This window comes from Gopherus evgoodei, chromosome 4 (assembly GCF_007399415.2).
Source record: "Gopherus evgoodei ecotype Sinaloan lineage chromosome 4, rGopEvg1_v1.p, whole genome shotgun sequence".
Taxonomy (NCBI): Eukaryota; Metazoa; Chordata; order Testudines; family Testudinidae; genus Gopherus; species Gopherus evgoodei.
Window position 1 is genome coordinate 153,375,503 of NC_044325.1, and position 13,559 is coordinate 153,389,061.

Here is a 13,559-nt window from a genome sequence, read left to right on the forward strand (position 1 = left end):
CGCTAGCAGCGATTGGTCCACATCCCGACCGGTCCCTCCCCTGTATCCGCAGCTGATTGGTCCATGCCCCAGCTCCTGGCCCCGCAGGGAGGGGGTGACTGAGGACTAGCTCCTGGGCTTGTGACAAGGGGATCGGAGCCTGAGCTGTGGCTGGTGCCAGAGACAAATCCCCCACCCTACAGCCGGCTCTGGCGCGGCAGGGTGGGGGTCTGTGCATCTGAGCCCTGCAGTGCCCCCCTCTCCCCCCCCCAGCCCCCTTAGCTTCAGGGCAGCACGGGGACGCAGGCACAGGGAGGGCAGAATCCGAATCTCAATCTTACTTACTTGCAAGACCTTGGCGAGCTCAGTGTTAAGCTTGCCCCGGATCGGGGCCATCTCATGCCCTTCCGGGCTGGGGAGGCCCTCAGAGCTCTGAAAACCTGGAAATACAGAGTATACAGGGAATAAGGATTGTTTCGGTGGCTCAGAGCTTCTGTCCTTGGAGCAGCAGATCAGGCAGGCTGCTCATGCAACAGACCTTGGTGATCCTTCTAAAGAAAGCCCACCCGCACGGTTCAGTGACAAAGGCAGTCGGCCAGGTTTCTTGTCTCATAGGCACGGTCCCAGCGTCCGCAGTCACAGGTACACTGGCACATGAGTGCCTAGGAGCAGCGCAAGTTTTTGCTGTTGCCTGCACAAAGGGTTATGGCAAAGTCCTCTGACATTTATACACTGGAGACAAACAACTGGAATACACAACTCACACCCCACTGCATGTACTGACATCTGTTTGTTATCTCCCCTTGTTCCTGATATAGGGCCCTCCATTTATAAGAATCAATCGGATTTAGTGATCAAAACCACTGGGACAACATCACTCCTACTACCCTGCTTGTAAGCATCAACCGCTTATGAGAATCAAAGCATGCAGGACAGATGTGATTTTTATACAAGTTATGTCCCCAATGCACTGTATCCTTGGCCATTATACCGCCAAGTCGTCTTAGCTTGTAGTAGATTGGGGTGTATCTGGTCTAGCCTGGAAATATATTTATGTAAATAGCTAACGCCTAAAACACTAACAACAACTCTACCAAATTCCTGTATTAAATAATAAACTTATAAGCCTCTTCTTTAATACATGGTTCAGACCTCAGATATTGCCTAGTGCTCCAGGATCTCTCTCTCTCCACTACAGCCCCTAGGAACCTGAGAGGGCTGCTGGGCACCATGCCAGGCTCAGAGAGACCTTGTCCCGGGCACGTGATGGGAGAAAAATATTTTGGATGGAGATCCAGATGGGCATGTTTATCCTGCTGGCCTCTGCCTCATTGGCCACGCTGGGTCAGATGAGCCCTGGGGACAGGGGAGCAGGGGCGGGAGAACTTCGGGAAGCCCCTGACCAGCCACCAGAGGACAGCAGAAGGTGAAGGGAAGGAGGTCACTGCTGAGTGTTCGTTTTAGACTTCACAGGCTGGTTTTTCCCTCCCCTGCTTCCTCCCAACATGAGCCTGTGGCGGAGATTGACCCTGCTGGTGTCCAAGGGGCGAAGTTTAGCCACAGCGCCGGCCAGCGCCGGGGGTCACCACGGGGACGGGACAGGAGGTGAGAGACGAGTGAGGGTGGAGTGGGATATGGGGCCTCTCCTTTCTTGGTGCTCATTCTGATCCAGCCGCAGGGGACTGACTGGGAACAGGGGGGATGAGACATGAAGCCTTTCCCCAATAGGAGCTGCTGGATCTGATCCTGTCCAAGCTGAGTCCATCTGGCACTCATTCAGTGGCCTTGTGAAATGAGTTTCTCGGGTCTCAGCCCCAGCTCCCACATCTCAGCCCCCCGCCCCTACCAGCACGAACGAGCCCCCTGGCTGGCAGCCACAACAAAGAGGCTGAGGGCTGGATAGTCCAGGGAACCAGAGCTCCCCTCTCCTCGGGGATGGGGTGGTGTGTGGAGAGGGGCAATGTGTCGGGGGATGGGGAACCTCGCCCCAGGGCTGCCTTGCTCTGGAAGTGGGAGATCATTAGTCCCTGGTTGATGCTGATCTGGTTACAGAAACAGCCAGAGCAAAAGGGTTTAGTGGGAGTCAAGCAGTGGAGGGCATCTGCCAAGTTCTGCACAGGAGTATAACTGCAAGCCTGCCTCCCTCTAGACTTACCCCCCCTGCACCCCATGTAATCCTTGTGCAGCCAAATCCAGCAGGGTCACCCCAGCCAGATTCAGGGCAACATGGGCCAGGCCGGACTGTCCCCATGGTCAAGCGCTGGGGGCCTTAGGAGCGGGCTCCAAACCCGTCTCTCAGCACCAGCTCCTGAGACTGCAGACCACCCAGCTGAACCGGGCCCCCACTTCCTATGGTTGGGCGGTGGCTGAGCAGCGTTATTTATTCCCCTGACAGGTGGGCTGTGCCCCTGCTGGTGCTGCCGTTGGACTGGGCCCTGGAGCGATGCCAGAGCGTCAGGCCTGGGCTATATTTACCCACCAGGAGAAGGGGGAGGCTGCAGACAGTGTGACTTTGAAATTGACCTCTGCTGCTTCCCTTTGGGAACAGCGAGGAGGGGCTGTGCTGTAGGGGAGCATGGCAGGGGCTCAGTAGGGGGCGCTCTCCCCGCTGTCAATGCCAGCCCCAATGCAGCGCAAGGGGGTGCTGTGCTATGGAGGGGAGATCGGGGGGGGGGGACTCGGTAGGGGGCACTCTCCCCGCTGTCAATGCCAGCTCCAATGCAGCGCAAGGGGTGCTGTGCTATGGAGGGGAGATGGGGGGGTCCATAGGGGGCGCTCTCCCCACTGTCAATGCCAACTCCAATGCAGCGCAAGGGGCGCTGTGCTATGGAGGGGAGATGGGGGGCTCAGTAGGGGGCGCTCTCCCCGCTGTCAATGCCAGCTCCAATGCAGCACAAGGGGTGCTGTGCTATGGAGGGGAGATGGGGGGCTCAGTAGGGGGCGCTCTCCCTGCTGTCAATGCCAGCTCCAATGCAGCGCAAGGGGGTGCTGTGCTATGGAGGGGAGATGGGGGGCTCAGTAGCGGACACTCTTCCTGGGTAGTCAGTGATGTCCCCAGTGCTATGGGGTTGGCTCAGACTGGGACACTCTCTCCTCTGTCAGTGCTGGCCCCAATGCAGCACGAGGGGGCGCTGTGCTATGGGGGAAGACCTGGGGGCTCAGTAGGGGGTGCTCTCCCCGCTGTCAGTGCTGGCCCCAATGCAGCACGAGGGGGCGCTGTGCTATGGGGGAAGACCTGGGGGCTCAGTAGGGGGTGCTCTCCCCGCTGTCAGTGCTGGCCCCAATGCAGCACGAGGGGGCGCTGTGCTATGGGGGAAGACCTGGGGGCTCAGTAGGGGGTGCTCTCCCCTCTGTCAGTGCTGGCCCCAATGCAGCACGAGGGGGCGCTGTGCTATGGGGGAAGACCTGGGGGCTCAGTAGGGGGTGCTCTCCCCTCTGTCAGTGCTGGCCCCAATGCAGCGCGAGGGGGCGCTGTGCTATGGGGGAAGACCTGGGGGCTCAGTAGGGGTTGCTCTCCCCTCTGTCAGTGCTGGCCTCAATGCAGCACGAGGGGGCGCTGTGCTATGGGGGAAGACCTGGGGGCTCAGTAGGGGGTGCTCTCCCCTCTGTCAGTGCTGGCCCAAATGCAGCACGAGGGGGCGCTGTGCTATGGGGGAAAACCTGGGGGCTCAGTAGGGGGTGCTCTCCCCTCTGTCAGTGCTGGCCCCAATGCAGCGCGAGGGGGCACTGTGCTATGGGGGAAGACCTGGGGGCTCAGTAGGGGGTGCTCTCCCCTCTGTCAGTGCTGGCCCAAATGCAGCACGAGGGGGCGCTGTGCTATGGGGGAAGACCTGGGGGCTCAGTAGGGGATGCTCTCCCCGCTGTCAGGGCTGGCTCCAATGCAGCGCGAGGGGGCGCTGTGCTATGGGGGAAGACCTGGGGGCTCAGTAGGGGGTGCTCTCCCCTCTGTCAGTGCTGGCCCCAATGCAGCACGAGGGGGCGCTGTGCTATGGGGGAAGACCTGGGGGCTCAGTAGGGGGTGCTCTCCCCTCTGTTAGTGCTGGCCCCAATGCAGCATGAGGGGGCGCTGTGCTGTGGGGGAAGACCTGGGGGCTCAGTAGGGGGTGCTCTCCCCGCTGTCAGGGCTGGCCCCAATGCAGCACGAGGGGGCGCTGTGCTGTGGGGGAAGACCTGGGGGCTCAGTAGGGGGTGCTCTCCCCTCTGTCAGTGCTGGCCCAAATGCAGCGCGAGGGGGCGCTGTGCTATGGGGGAAGACCTGGGGGCTCAGTAGGGGGTGCTCTCCCCTCTGTCAGTGCTGGCCCAAATGCAGCGCGAGGGGGCGCTGTGCTATGGGGGAAGACCTGGGGTCTCAGTAGGGGGTGCTCTCCCCTCTGTCAGTGCTGGCCCCAATGCAGCACGAGGGGGCGCTGTGCTATGGGGGAAGACCTGGGGGCTCAGTAGGGGGTGCTCTCCCCGCTGTCAGGGCTGGCCCCAATGCAGCGCAAGGGGGTGCTGTGCTATGGGGGAAGACCTGGGGGCTCAGTAGGGGGTGCTCTCCCCTCTGTCAGTGCTGGCCTCAATGCAGCGCGAGGGGGCGCTGTGCTATGGGGAAAGACCTGGGGGCTCAGTAGGGGGTGCTCTCCCCGCTGTCAGGGCTGGCCCAATGCAGCGCGAGGGGGCACTGTGCTATGGGGGAAGACCTGGGGGCTCAGTAGGGGGTGCTCTCCCCGCTGTCAGGGCTGGCCCAATGCAGCGCGAGGGGGCGCTGTGCTGCAGGAAGCAGGATGGGGGGCTCAGTAGAGGATGCTCTCCCTGGGCAGTCAGTGATGTCCCCAATGCAGCACTAGGAGGCACTGTGCTGCAGGAAGCATAGAGTGACCAGACAGCAAGTGTGAAAAATCGGGATGAGGTGGGGGTGGGGGGGTAATAGGTGCTTATATTAAAAAAAAGCCCCCAAAATTGGGACTGTCCCTATAAAATTGGAACATCTGGTCACCCTAAGGGAGCGGGATGGGGGCTCAATAGGGGACTCTTTCCCCAGGCAGTCAGTGCTGGCCCCAATGCCCCAGGGCAGGGTAGGGGTCATGCACTCTGCAGTGACTGTCTCTGCAGCCAGGACATGGAGGATCCTGTCATTTGTGGTGGCGCTGCCCGGCGTGGCTATCTGCATGCTGAACGCCTGGCTGCAGATGGAGAATCACCCCTACAAGCCCGAGGAGTTCGTGCCTTACCACCACCTGCGTATTCGCACCAAGGTACAAGAAATTGGGTTACACAGGTCCACGGGGTGGAGCTGGGGCAGGATGCGGGGGCGGGATACTGGGCTGGATGGGCCCATGAGGCTGATCTGGGCTGTCAGGGAGGCAGGATACCCTGCTAGGTGGGCTTGTGGCTCTGAGCTGGGCTGACAAGGGTTGCCAACCCTCATGGGAGTCTCCCAGAATTGGGCTCCTTCTCCCAGAGGCTACTCAAGCCAAACCAGGAGATTTTAGGCTGCTAAAAGTCTGGCAGCACAGGGGACTGAGGCAGGCTCCCTGCCTGCCCTGGCCCCGTGCTGCTACTGGAAGCGGCTGGCATATCCCTGTGGCCTCGGGGGTGGGGGGCGGAGCAGGGGGGTCTCTGCATGCTGCCCCCACCCCAAGAGCCAACTCCACAGCTCCCACTGGCCAGGAACTGTGGCCAAGGGTAGCTGCGCGGGCAGTGTCTGCAGACAAGGGCAGCGCACGGAGACCCCTGCCCGCCTCTCCCTCTCGGGGCTGGACATGTCAGCCACTTCTGGGAGTGGCAAAGAGCCAGGGCAGGCAGAGGACCTGTCTCAGCCCCAATGAGCTGCCAACCAGGCGCCAACTGAGGTAAGCACTGCCCAGCCAGAGCCCACACCCCTCACCTCTTCCCACACCCCAAACTCCTGCCCCAGCACTGAGCCCCCTCCTGCACCCAAGTTCTGCCTATAGGCATGTCCCTGCATGCCTTGCTGAGTTATAAGGTGTCTCTGCCTTCACTCCATGGGTCAGTTGTATAGCTGATGGTCCTTAATGGGCCATCAGGCTGGCTTGGCAGTGCTGATGCCAAACTGTCTGGGGTGTCACCCAGAAGCAGAGTACAAGTTTGAAATACAGATGTACTGTAACTCCGCACTTAACATTATAGTTCTGTTCCTGAAAAAATGCTACTTTAAGCGAAACGATGTTAAGTGAATCCAATTGCCCCATAAGAATTAATGTAACTGGGGGGATCATGTTCCAGGGAAATTTTTTTTTGCCAGACAAAAGACTACACACACACACACACACACACACACACACACACACACACACACACACACACACACACACACACAGTATCAGTTTTAAACAAACAATGTAATACTGTACATAGCAATGATGATTGTGAAGCTTGGTTGAGGTGGAGGAGTCAGAGGGAGGGATATTTCCCAGGGAACGCCCTACTGCTAAATGATGAACTAGCTCTCAGCTGAGCCCTCCAGGGTTAAGACATTGTTGTTAATGTAGCCTCACATCTACAGCATGGCCGAGAGAGACACAAATTGCCCCTTTAAATATGCTGACCCCACTCTAAGTACATTGCTGTTTTAAGTAGATCAGCAAGTTGAGCCAGCAAACGTCCTCTGTCCTGAGCCCTGTGGTGTTCCTGCCCTGCTCTGTGGAGGTGTGGGGGCAAGAGCAGGGGAAGGAGCGGGAAGGAGGGGGACACCCTGACAGCCCCTCCCCCCCAAGCCAGGACCGGCTTTAGGCACCAGCAAACCAAGCACATTCTTGGAGTAGCACAATTCTGGGGGTGGCATTCCAGTGAGGTTTGGGTTTTTTTTCCCTTCGGCAGTGGTGCTCCCGGGAGCAGCTCCAAGGCAGAGGGCAGGAGCAGCACAAGGCAGTGGGGGGAGGAACAGTTGAACTGCCAGCAATTGATATCCTGCTGGGTGGCTGCTGCACAGGGAACTTAGGGGAGTGGGGAGCTGATAGGGCCAGGGGCAGCAGGTTTGTAGAAATTTTGGTGGTGGCCAGAATGCCCAGGGTCCACTCCTCCAAACTCCACCGCCCACCTGCCTAAGGCTCTGGGAGGGAGTTTGGGTGGGGGGATGAGGTCTGGGGTGCAGGCCCTGGGCTGGGAAAGGGGATTGGGGTGCAGGGTGCAGGCTCTAGGAGGGAGTTTCGGTGCAGAAGGGGTGAGAGGTTGGACTTTGGGAGGGAATTTGTGTGGGGAGGGGTCTGGGGTTCAGGCTCTGGGATAGCATTTGGGTGCTGGATGCATGCGCCAGGTTGGGGCAGGGGGTGGGGGTGCAGGAGGGGGTGAGGCATGCAGGCTCTGGGACTGAGTTTGGGTGCAGGTTCTGGGAGGGAGTTTGGGGATAGGAGAGGGTGCGGAGGGAGGGGGTGCAGGCTCTGGAACGGAGTTTGGGTGTAGGCTCTGGGCTAGGGCAAGGAGTGGGAATGTATGGGGGAGGGATGCAGGTTCTGGGAGGGAGTTTGGGGGTAATAGGGGTGTGTGGGAAGGGGGCAGGGGGTGCAAGCTCTTGGATGGAGTTTGGGTGCTGGGTGCTGGTTCCAGGCTGGGGCAGGGGGTGTGGGTGCAGGCTCTGGGCTGGGAGCAGGTTCTGGGAGGGAGTTTGGGGACAGGAGGAGGTGCGGAGAGAGGGAGTTCTGGCTCTAGGAGGGAGTTTGGGAGTGGGAGGGGTGCTATGGGAAAGGGGTGGGGTGCAGGTTCTGGGAGGGAGATTGGGGGCAGGAGGGAGTGCGGAGGGAGGGAGTTGTGGCTCTAGGAGGGAGTTTGGGGATGCGAGGGGTGTGGGAAGGGGGAGGGGTGCAGGTTTGGGAGGGAGATTGGGGGCAGGAGGGGCTGCGGAGGGAGGGAGTTGTGGCTTTAGGAGGGAGTTTGGGGATGCGACGGGGTGTGGGAAGGGGGAGGGGTGCAGGTTTGGGAGGGAGATTGGGGGCAGGAGGGGGTGCAGAGGGAAGGGATGCAGGCTCTGAGAGGGAGTTTGGGAGTGGGAGAGGGTGTGGGAAGAGGGAGGGGTGCAGGCTCTGGGAGGGGGTGGTGGGGTGCAGCGCCTACCTTGGGCTCCTAGGAAGGGCAGGCCAGAAGGCCTCCATGTGCTTCTACCCCCAGGCACCGCCCCTGCAGCTTCCTATTGGCCGCAGGGGAACTCTGGGTGGGAGCAGCACGTGTAATCACAGCCCCACTCCAGGGTCGCAGGGGGCGGCTGGCAGCCACGTAGCATGAATAGGCAGGAAGTCGCTCAGCTCCACTGTGCTGCTGGTGGGAGGTGGGGACTCTGGACTGTTTTAAATCACTCGGGGAAGGCGCGCAGCGGGGGGAGTGGAGGAAGCGCCCTGGGGCAGAAGGCGATGCCAAGGGAGAGACCCAGCCTCAAACATTGCTGGAGCCGGGCCCGGAATATGACTGGTGCCCAGGCACCACGGGCCCATAGAACTCACCACCCATGGATGGGATCCGCTGGTCCACCCTGGTTCCAAGCCCCCACCACTAGCTCCAACGGGCTGCTCTTCCTGTAAACAGTGGACAAAGCAGGCGGCTGCCAAACAATGTTATAAGAGAGCATTGCACAACTTTAAACAAGCATTTTCCCTAATTGATCAGCAACATAACCGTTAACCAGGACACCATTAAATGAGGATTACTGGACATAACGTATCTATAACTTCTAGTACAAAGATGATACAAACATATAAACAAGATGATCGTATCTGGCAAATTATAACATTTTTGCAGCTACCTTACATGGCAAATCTGGCTGTGACCGGTGTCCCAGTAGGGCATAGCCATGGTCACTCAATTAGGGTGAACTGCAAAGAATGGGGCAGACAATGCCCATAAAACTTGTGGATATTCCAATACTTATAACTTAACAAACAAAAATAATACATGCATATGGCTAGCATAATCATAACAGCAAACCATAACCTTTTCATAGACACCTCACTTGACAACCTTCGTCGAGATTTGCTGCAAATATATAACAGTGGTTGCAACAATGCTCTATGTGGTCATATTGTAATCAGATAACGTCCCAGAACTTGCACCCCGCACCCCCTCCTGCACCCCAACCCCCTGCCCCAGCTCAGCCCGGAGCCCCCTCCCACACTGCGAATCCCTTGGCCCCAGCCCAGAGCCCGCACCCCAACCCCCTGCCCCAGCCCGGTGAAAGTGAGTGAGGGTGGGGGAGAGTGAGCAACAGAGGGAGGGGGATGGAGTGAACAGGGAGGTGATTGGGATGGGACCTCAGAGAAGGGACAGGCCAGGGGCCAGGGCAAGGGTGTTTGAGTTTGTGTGATTAGACAGTTGGCAACTCTTGCTGTCAGGTAGGGGGCCGGATACCAAGCTAGCTGGGCCTGTGAGTTTGAAACATAGCAATGAAAGCATCCCTAGCTGAGAGGTGCAGTGAGTTTTCTGGCCTCAGGGCAGGCAGCCCGGAGATAGCCAAGGTGCAGAGACACCCCCTCTCCTGACCCCCTCTCTTTCTTTGCAGGCATTCCCCTGGGCTGATGGGAACCACACCCTCTTCCACAACCCCCACACCAACCCCCTGCCCACAGGCTACGAAGAAGCAAGGGGACATCACTGAGCCACCCTCCCTCGGGTCCCCCGACCTAGTGACAATAAACCTGAGTGGATCTGTCTCCCAGGAGATTTATTTACATTCTGGCCCATTCAACAGCTTGGGAAGGGACACAAGGCGGGAACCCCTGGATCCGGGATCCGCTCTGTGCCCCCAGGGCTGGGACATGTGGCAGACTGCACTTTGCCAAGCTGATTGCCACCCCTGAGATGGGGACTCCAGGGGCAGAGCTGGATGAGAGCAGAGCACTGGGAGGGAAAATGGGTTCATCCTCCGGGAGCGACACTGATCCCCCCAGCTGGGAACTGGAGCGTCCCCATGGCAAGCAGGGTCTGGGCACTTGCTACGAACCAAGAGCCTGGGGTGCGACCAGCTACCCGCCTGGGAACCTGTCTGGCTGCTGTGGGCTCAGGAGGGGATAAATGGCCAAACCCCAGCTCCAGCAATCCCATTCTGTCTCCTGAAATCCCCCACTACTGTTTCAATTGCAGACGGAGATCCTCTTCACCTGCTGCCCTAAAGTCTTTTGCAGCGTTGCTGTTAGACACCAGTTTGCCCTACTCCAGAGGTGGCTGCATCTCTGCGCCAGGCAAGGGATCCCTGCATAAAGAGTCCCTCTGCCCCACCCTAGGGGTGGCTGTGGCTAAGTGCCTGTGGAGGTATCCCTGTGTAAACAGCCTGTAGCTCAATTATTCACTCAACCAGCTCATGGCAGCATTAGGTGGAAAAGGGGGGGGAGGTTCTGGCTGAGTTAGGGGTACCCTCAGCACAGATCCTCCCTCCCATGCTACCCTAGAGCTGGTTAGGAGGTGGGGGAGGTCCCAGCTGTGGCTCTGGCTCTGGTCCCGGAGAGGGGCAGAGGGGAGGGAGTGGGCACAGGAAACTCCTTGTGCTGTTACAGCTTCGGCTCCCAACATAGAGGAGCGGGAGATTTAACCCTTCATTCTCCTAATAGGAGGAATTATCACCCTGCCTGACTTTCAGAGTCACTGCACAGCTCCGAGCACAAAGGTCGAATATCAGCTAGACAGGGTTATCCCCCCTGTAGGGCCGGCTTTAGGAAGTGCGGGGCCCAATTCAAACAGTTTCGACGGCTCCGGCAGGGATGACTCAAAAAAACCCACAACACATGGGGCTTGTACTCACCGGGCGGTGCTCTGAGTCTTCGGTGGCACTTCAGTGGCGGGTTCTTCACTTGCTCCAGCTCTTCAGCGGCACTGAAGGACCCGCCGCCGAAGTGCCGCCGAAGACCCAGAGCAAGCGAAGGACCCACCGCCGAAGTGCCGCCGAAGACTCGGAGTGCCGCCAGGTGAGTAAAAATTAAAAAGAGGCCTCTAGGCAGAGAAGGGATTCTCACGGGGCGCGGGGCCCGATTCAGGGGAATTGGTGGAATTGGCCTAAAGCCGGCCCTGCCTCCCCGTCCCCATTTTTGATCCCCAGGGCCAGCATTCTGTTGATTTTTGTTTAATTACCCCTTTTAATAAGACTGAAAGGAGGGTGAGGAAACCAGGCACAAACGGAACAGGACTCACATTGCTTTACAGCAGCAACTGGAAAAACCAATGTCCAAAGTGGAGCTGTCAGGTCAAGGGGCAGTTAAGATTTGGGGGCTGAGGCAGGTGTTTCGCAGTGAGGGGGGGCTTGTTACTCCAGAGACAGAAATGGAGAACAGAGACTGGAAGAGAGAATGTGGACAAGGTCACATGACAAGATAATGTCAGGGAACCCAGGAGTCCTGACGCCCAACCCTATCCACCCTCCTGCTCTAACCCACTAGTCCCCACTCCCCTCCCAGAGCTGGGCATGGAACCCAGGAGTCCTGATGCCCAGCCCTATCCACCCCCCTGCTCTAACCCACTAGTCTCCACTCCCCTCCCAGAGCTGGGCATGGAACCCAGGAGTCCTGACGCCCAGCCCTAGCCACCCCCCTGCTCTAACCCACTAGTCCTCACTCCCCTCCCAGAGCTGGTCATCCTGATTTCGGATCCCGCTGCAGGAGCTGTCACCCCCATGTCTAGCCACCCCTCTGCTGAGCAATTAATTCTGGCCCCAGCGCCCATCACTTCTGTTTCCACAGGGCCCCACAGGGCTCAGCTACACAGTCCCCTGCCCACCCCCATTGTCACCTCGGAGCTGGGTTGGGGCGAGGGGTTCTCCAATCCCACCTGTGGGTCAGCTCCAATCCCCCCTGTCGTCTTCTTCTGTGGCATGAGGCATGGGATACTTGCAGGTTTCAACTAGTGCAAAAGGGGGATTCTCTGTAGCTTGACGATTTGAGGACTTCAGTGACTCAGCCGGAGGTTCTCGGTCTGTTACAGGAGCAGGTGGGTGAGGTCCTGTGGCCTGCCATGTGCAGGAGGCCAGACAAGATGATCATGATGGTGCTTTCTGGCCTCAAAGCCTGAGGGTACAAATCCCTGCAGCCGCTTCCTCTTGGCACCAATTTCCAGCCTCTGCCGCTGTTTCTCTCCCTCCCTTCCCGGGGGGTGGGGGCTGCCTCTGGCTGTGTCTCCCCTGTGCCTGATGCTCTGCTCATGGCTGGCCAGTGATCCCCGGGGCTGCAGATACACACATATGGGGCTGGGGGACCCAGGTGTCCAGGCTGCTGGGACAGGACAGTCCCTGCGCTGTGACAGCCCCCTTACAGCACCGCTCTGGGAAGTGGCCAGGCTCAGCGCTCATTGGTTTTAACCCTCTAATTCTCCACTGTGTAGAGGGGTTCCCAACAGGGACAGAACCAGGGAAATCCACAGCCTCCTCCCTCTTTGGTCTCAGACCTCTGGCCCCTTCCCCATCAAGCAGAACCTTCCTGTCTCGCTGGGTCAGACCTTGCGGTCCACCCCGCCCCTGACGCTGCCTGCCACCAGGAAGGCGCGAGAGCCCTGCAGTGGACACTTTGGGGATCAGCCACCCATGGGAACATTTCTTCAGAAATAGTTTTCATGGCGTCATAGCTGTTCCGGCTGGACAGTGGGCTCTAGTCTGACTTGCTGTAGAGAACAGGCCGGAGGATTTCACCTGGTCCCCCTGTATGGACCAATGCGTTTGGCTAAAGTACGCTCCAGTCTGGATTTGAAGCCAGTGAGAGACGAAGAATCCACCACTTCTCTTGGGAATTTGTCCGAAGGGTTAATCACCTTCATTGGGAAAAAGGGGGGGGCCTCATTTCCGGTAGGTGCTTGTCTGGCTTCAGCTTCCAGCCATTGGTTCTTGTTCTGCTTTTCTCTGAGAGAGTAGAGAGCCCTGCGGTACCTGGCCTTGTCTCCCTGGGGAGATAATCATTGTCACAGATCCACAGGCCTGGTGCTCTCACACGGCTCTGGAGCAGCCCCTGGGAGGAGTCTTTCAGTGCGCCAGCCCCCTTCGGGTCACGCTCTCTCACTGGGGTGAGCCCGCTGGCTTCCCCGCCTCCTGGGCCCAAACTTTGGAGCCTGTAGCAGCCCTGCTTCCACCCAGGAGTGCCCTGTGGCAAGTCAGCCTGAGCTGGACACCAGAGGGAGATGTGTACCCCCAAAGGGAGCCAGGTACCCCCGCTCTCAGCAGCCACAGTGACTCTCAGCCAGCCCTGGAAAAGCAGGCAGGTTCTTAGATGTCTGGAGCACAGCATCGAAACCCCGTAGTTAGCACAGAGAGCAGAAGGTTACAGCACAGTCCATCTGGGTTGGTCCAGACTCGCCCTCTGAACCCTCTTTTGTCCCAAGACGGAAGCTTCTCCTCCTGCCTCCAGCAGCTCACACTTAACAACCTCACCCGGCCCCTCCCCAGCCCTTTGTCCTCCAGCTGGTCACACCCGGCTGGCTTCCTGCGGAGGGTTTGGCCATCCCTGGTCGTCAGTTGCTAGGTATGAAATGTCTGCGCAATTGGCGTGACCATTGTCTTCTCAGGCTCTCCATGGGCATGGGGGCCAGGCCAGGCATCAGTCACACCTGCGAAGAGTAAAAAGCGTTCCCCCCCCCGCACACCTAGTTAACCATGCCGTACTTGGTGAAACTGAGGCATACGCAAT

At 58.7% G+C, this 13,559-nt stretch overlaps 1 protein-coding gene across 1 annotated transcript; it reads left to right on the forward strand.

The window, feature by feature from the left end:
- Window positions 1-1,360: 1,360 nt before the first annotated feature.
- On the forward strand, window positions 1,361-9,614 carry LOC115651479 (cytochrome c oxidase subunit 6A2, mitochondrial-like). The gene is made up of 3 exons (XM_030562575.1): window positions 1,361-1,584; window positions 5,071-5,213; window positions 9,464-9,614. The coding sequence occupies exons 1-3, from the start codon at window positions 1,485-1,487 to the stop codon at window positions 9,557-9,559; spliced, it is 339 nt and encodes a 112-aa protein (XP_030418435.1). The 5' UTR covers window positions 1,361-1,484; the 3' UTR covers window positions 9,560-9,614.
- Window positions 9,615-13,559: the final 3,945 nt, after the last annotated feature.

Excerpts from the sequence above, each read along its gene's own strand:
- LOC115651479 (XM_030562575.1), top strand. The coding sequence starts at position 1,485 with ATGAGCCTGTGGCGGAGATTGACCCTGCTGGTGTCCAAGGGGCGAAGT. Across the intron at positions 1,585-5,070 it reads CCACGGGGACGGGACAGGAG|CCAGGACATGGAGGATCCTG; the intron begins GTGAGAGACGAG and ends CTGTCTCTGCAG. Across the intron at positions 5,214-9,463 it reads ACCTGCGTATTCGCACCAAG|GCATTCCCCTGGGCTGATGG; the intron begins GTACAAGAAATT and ends CTTTCTTTGCAG.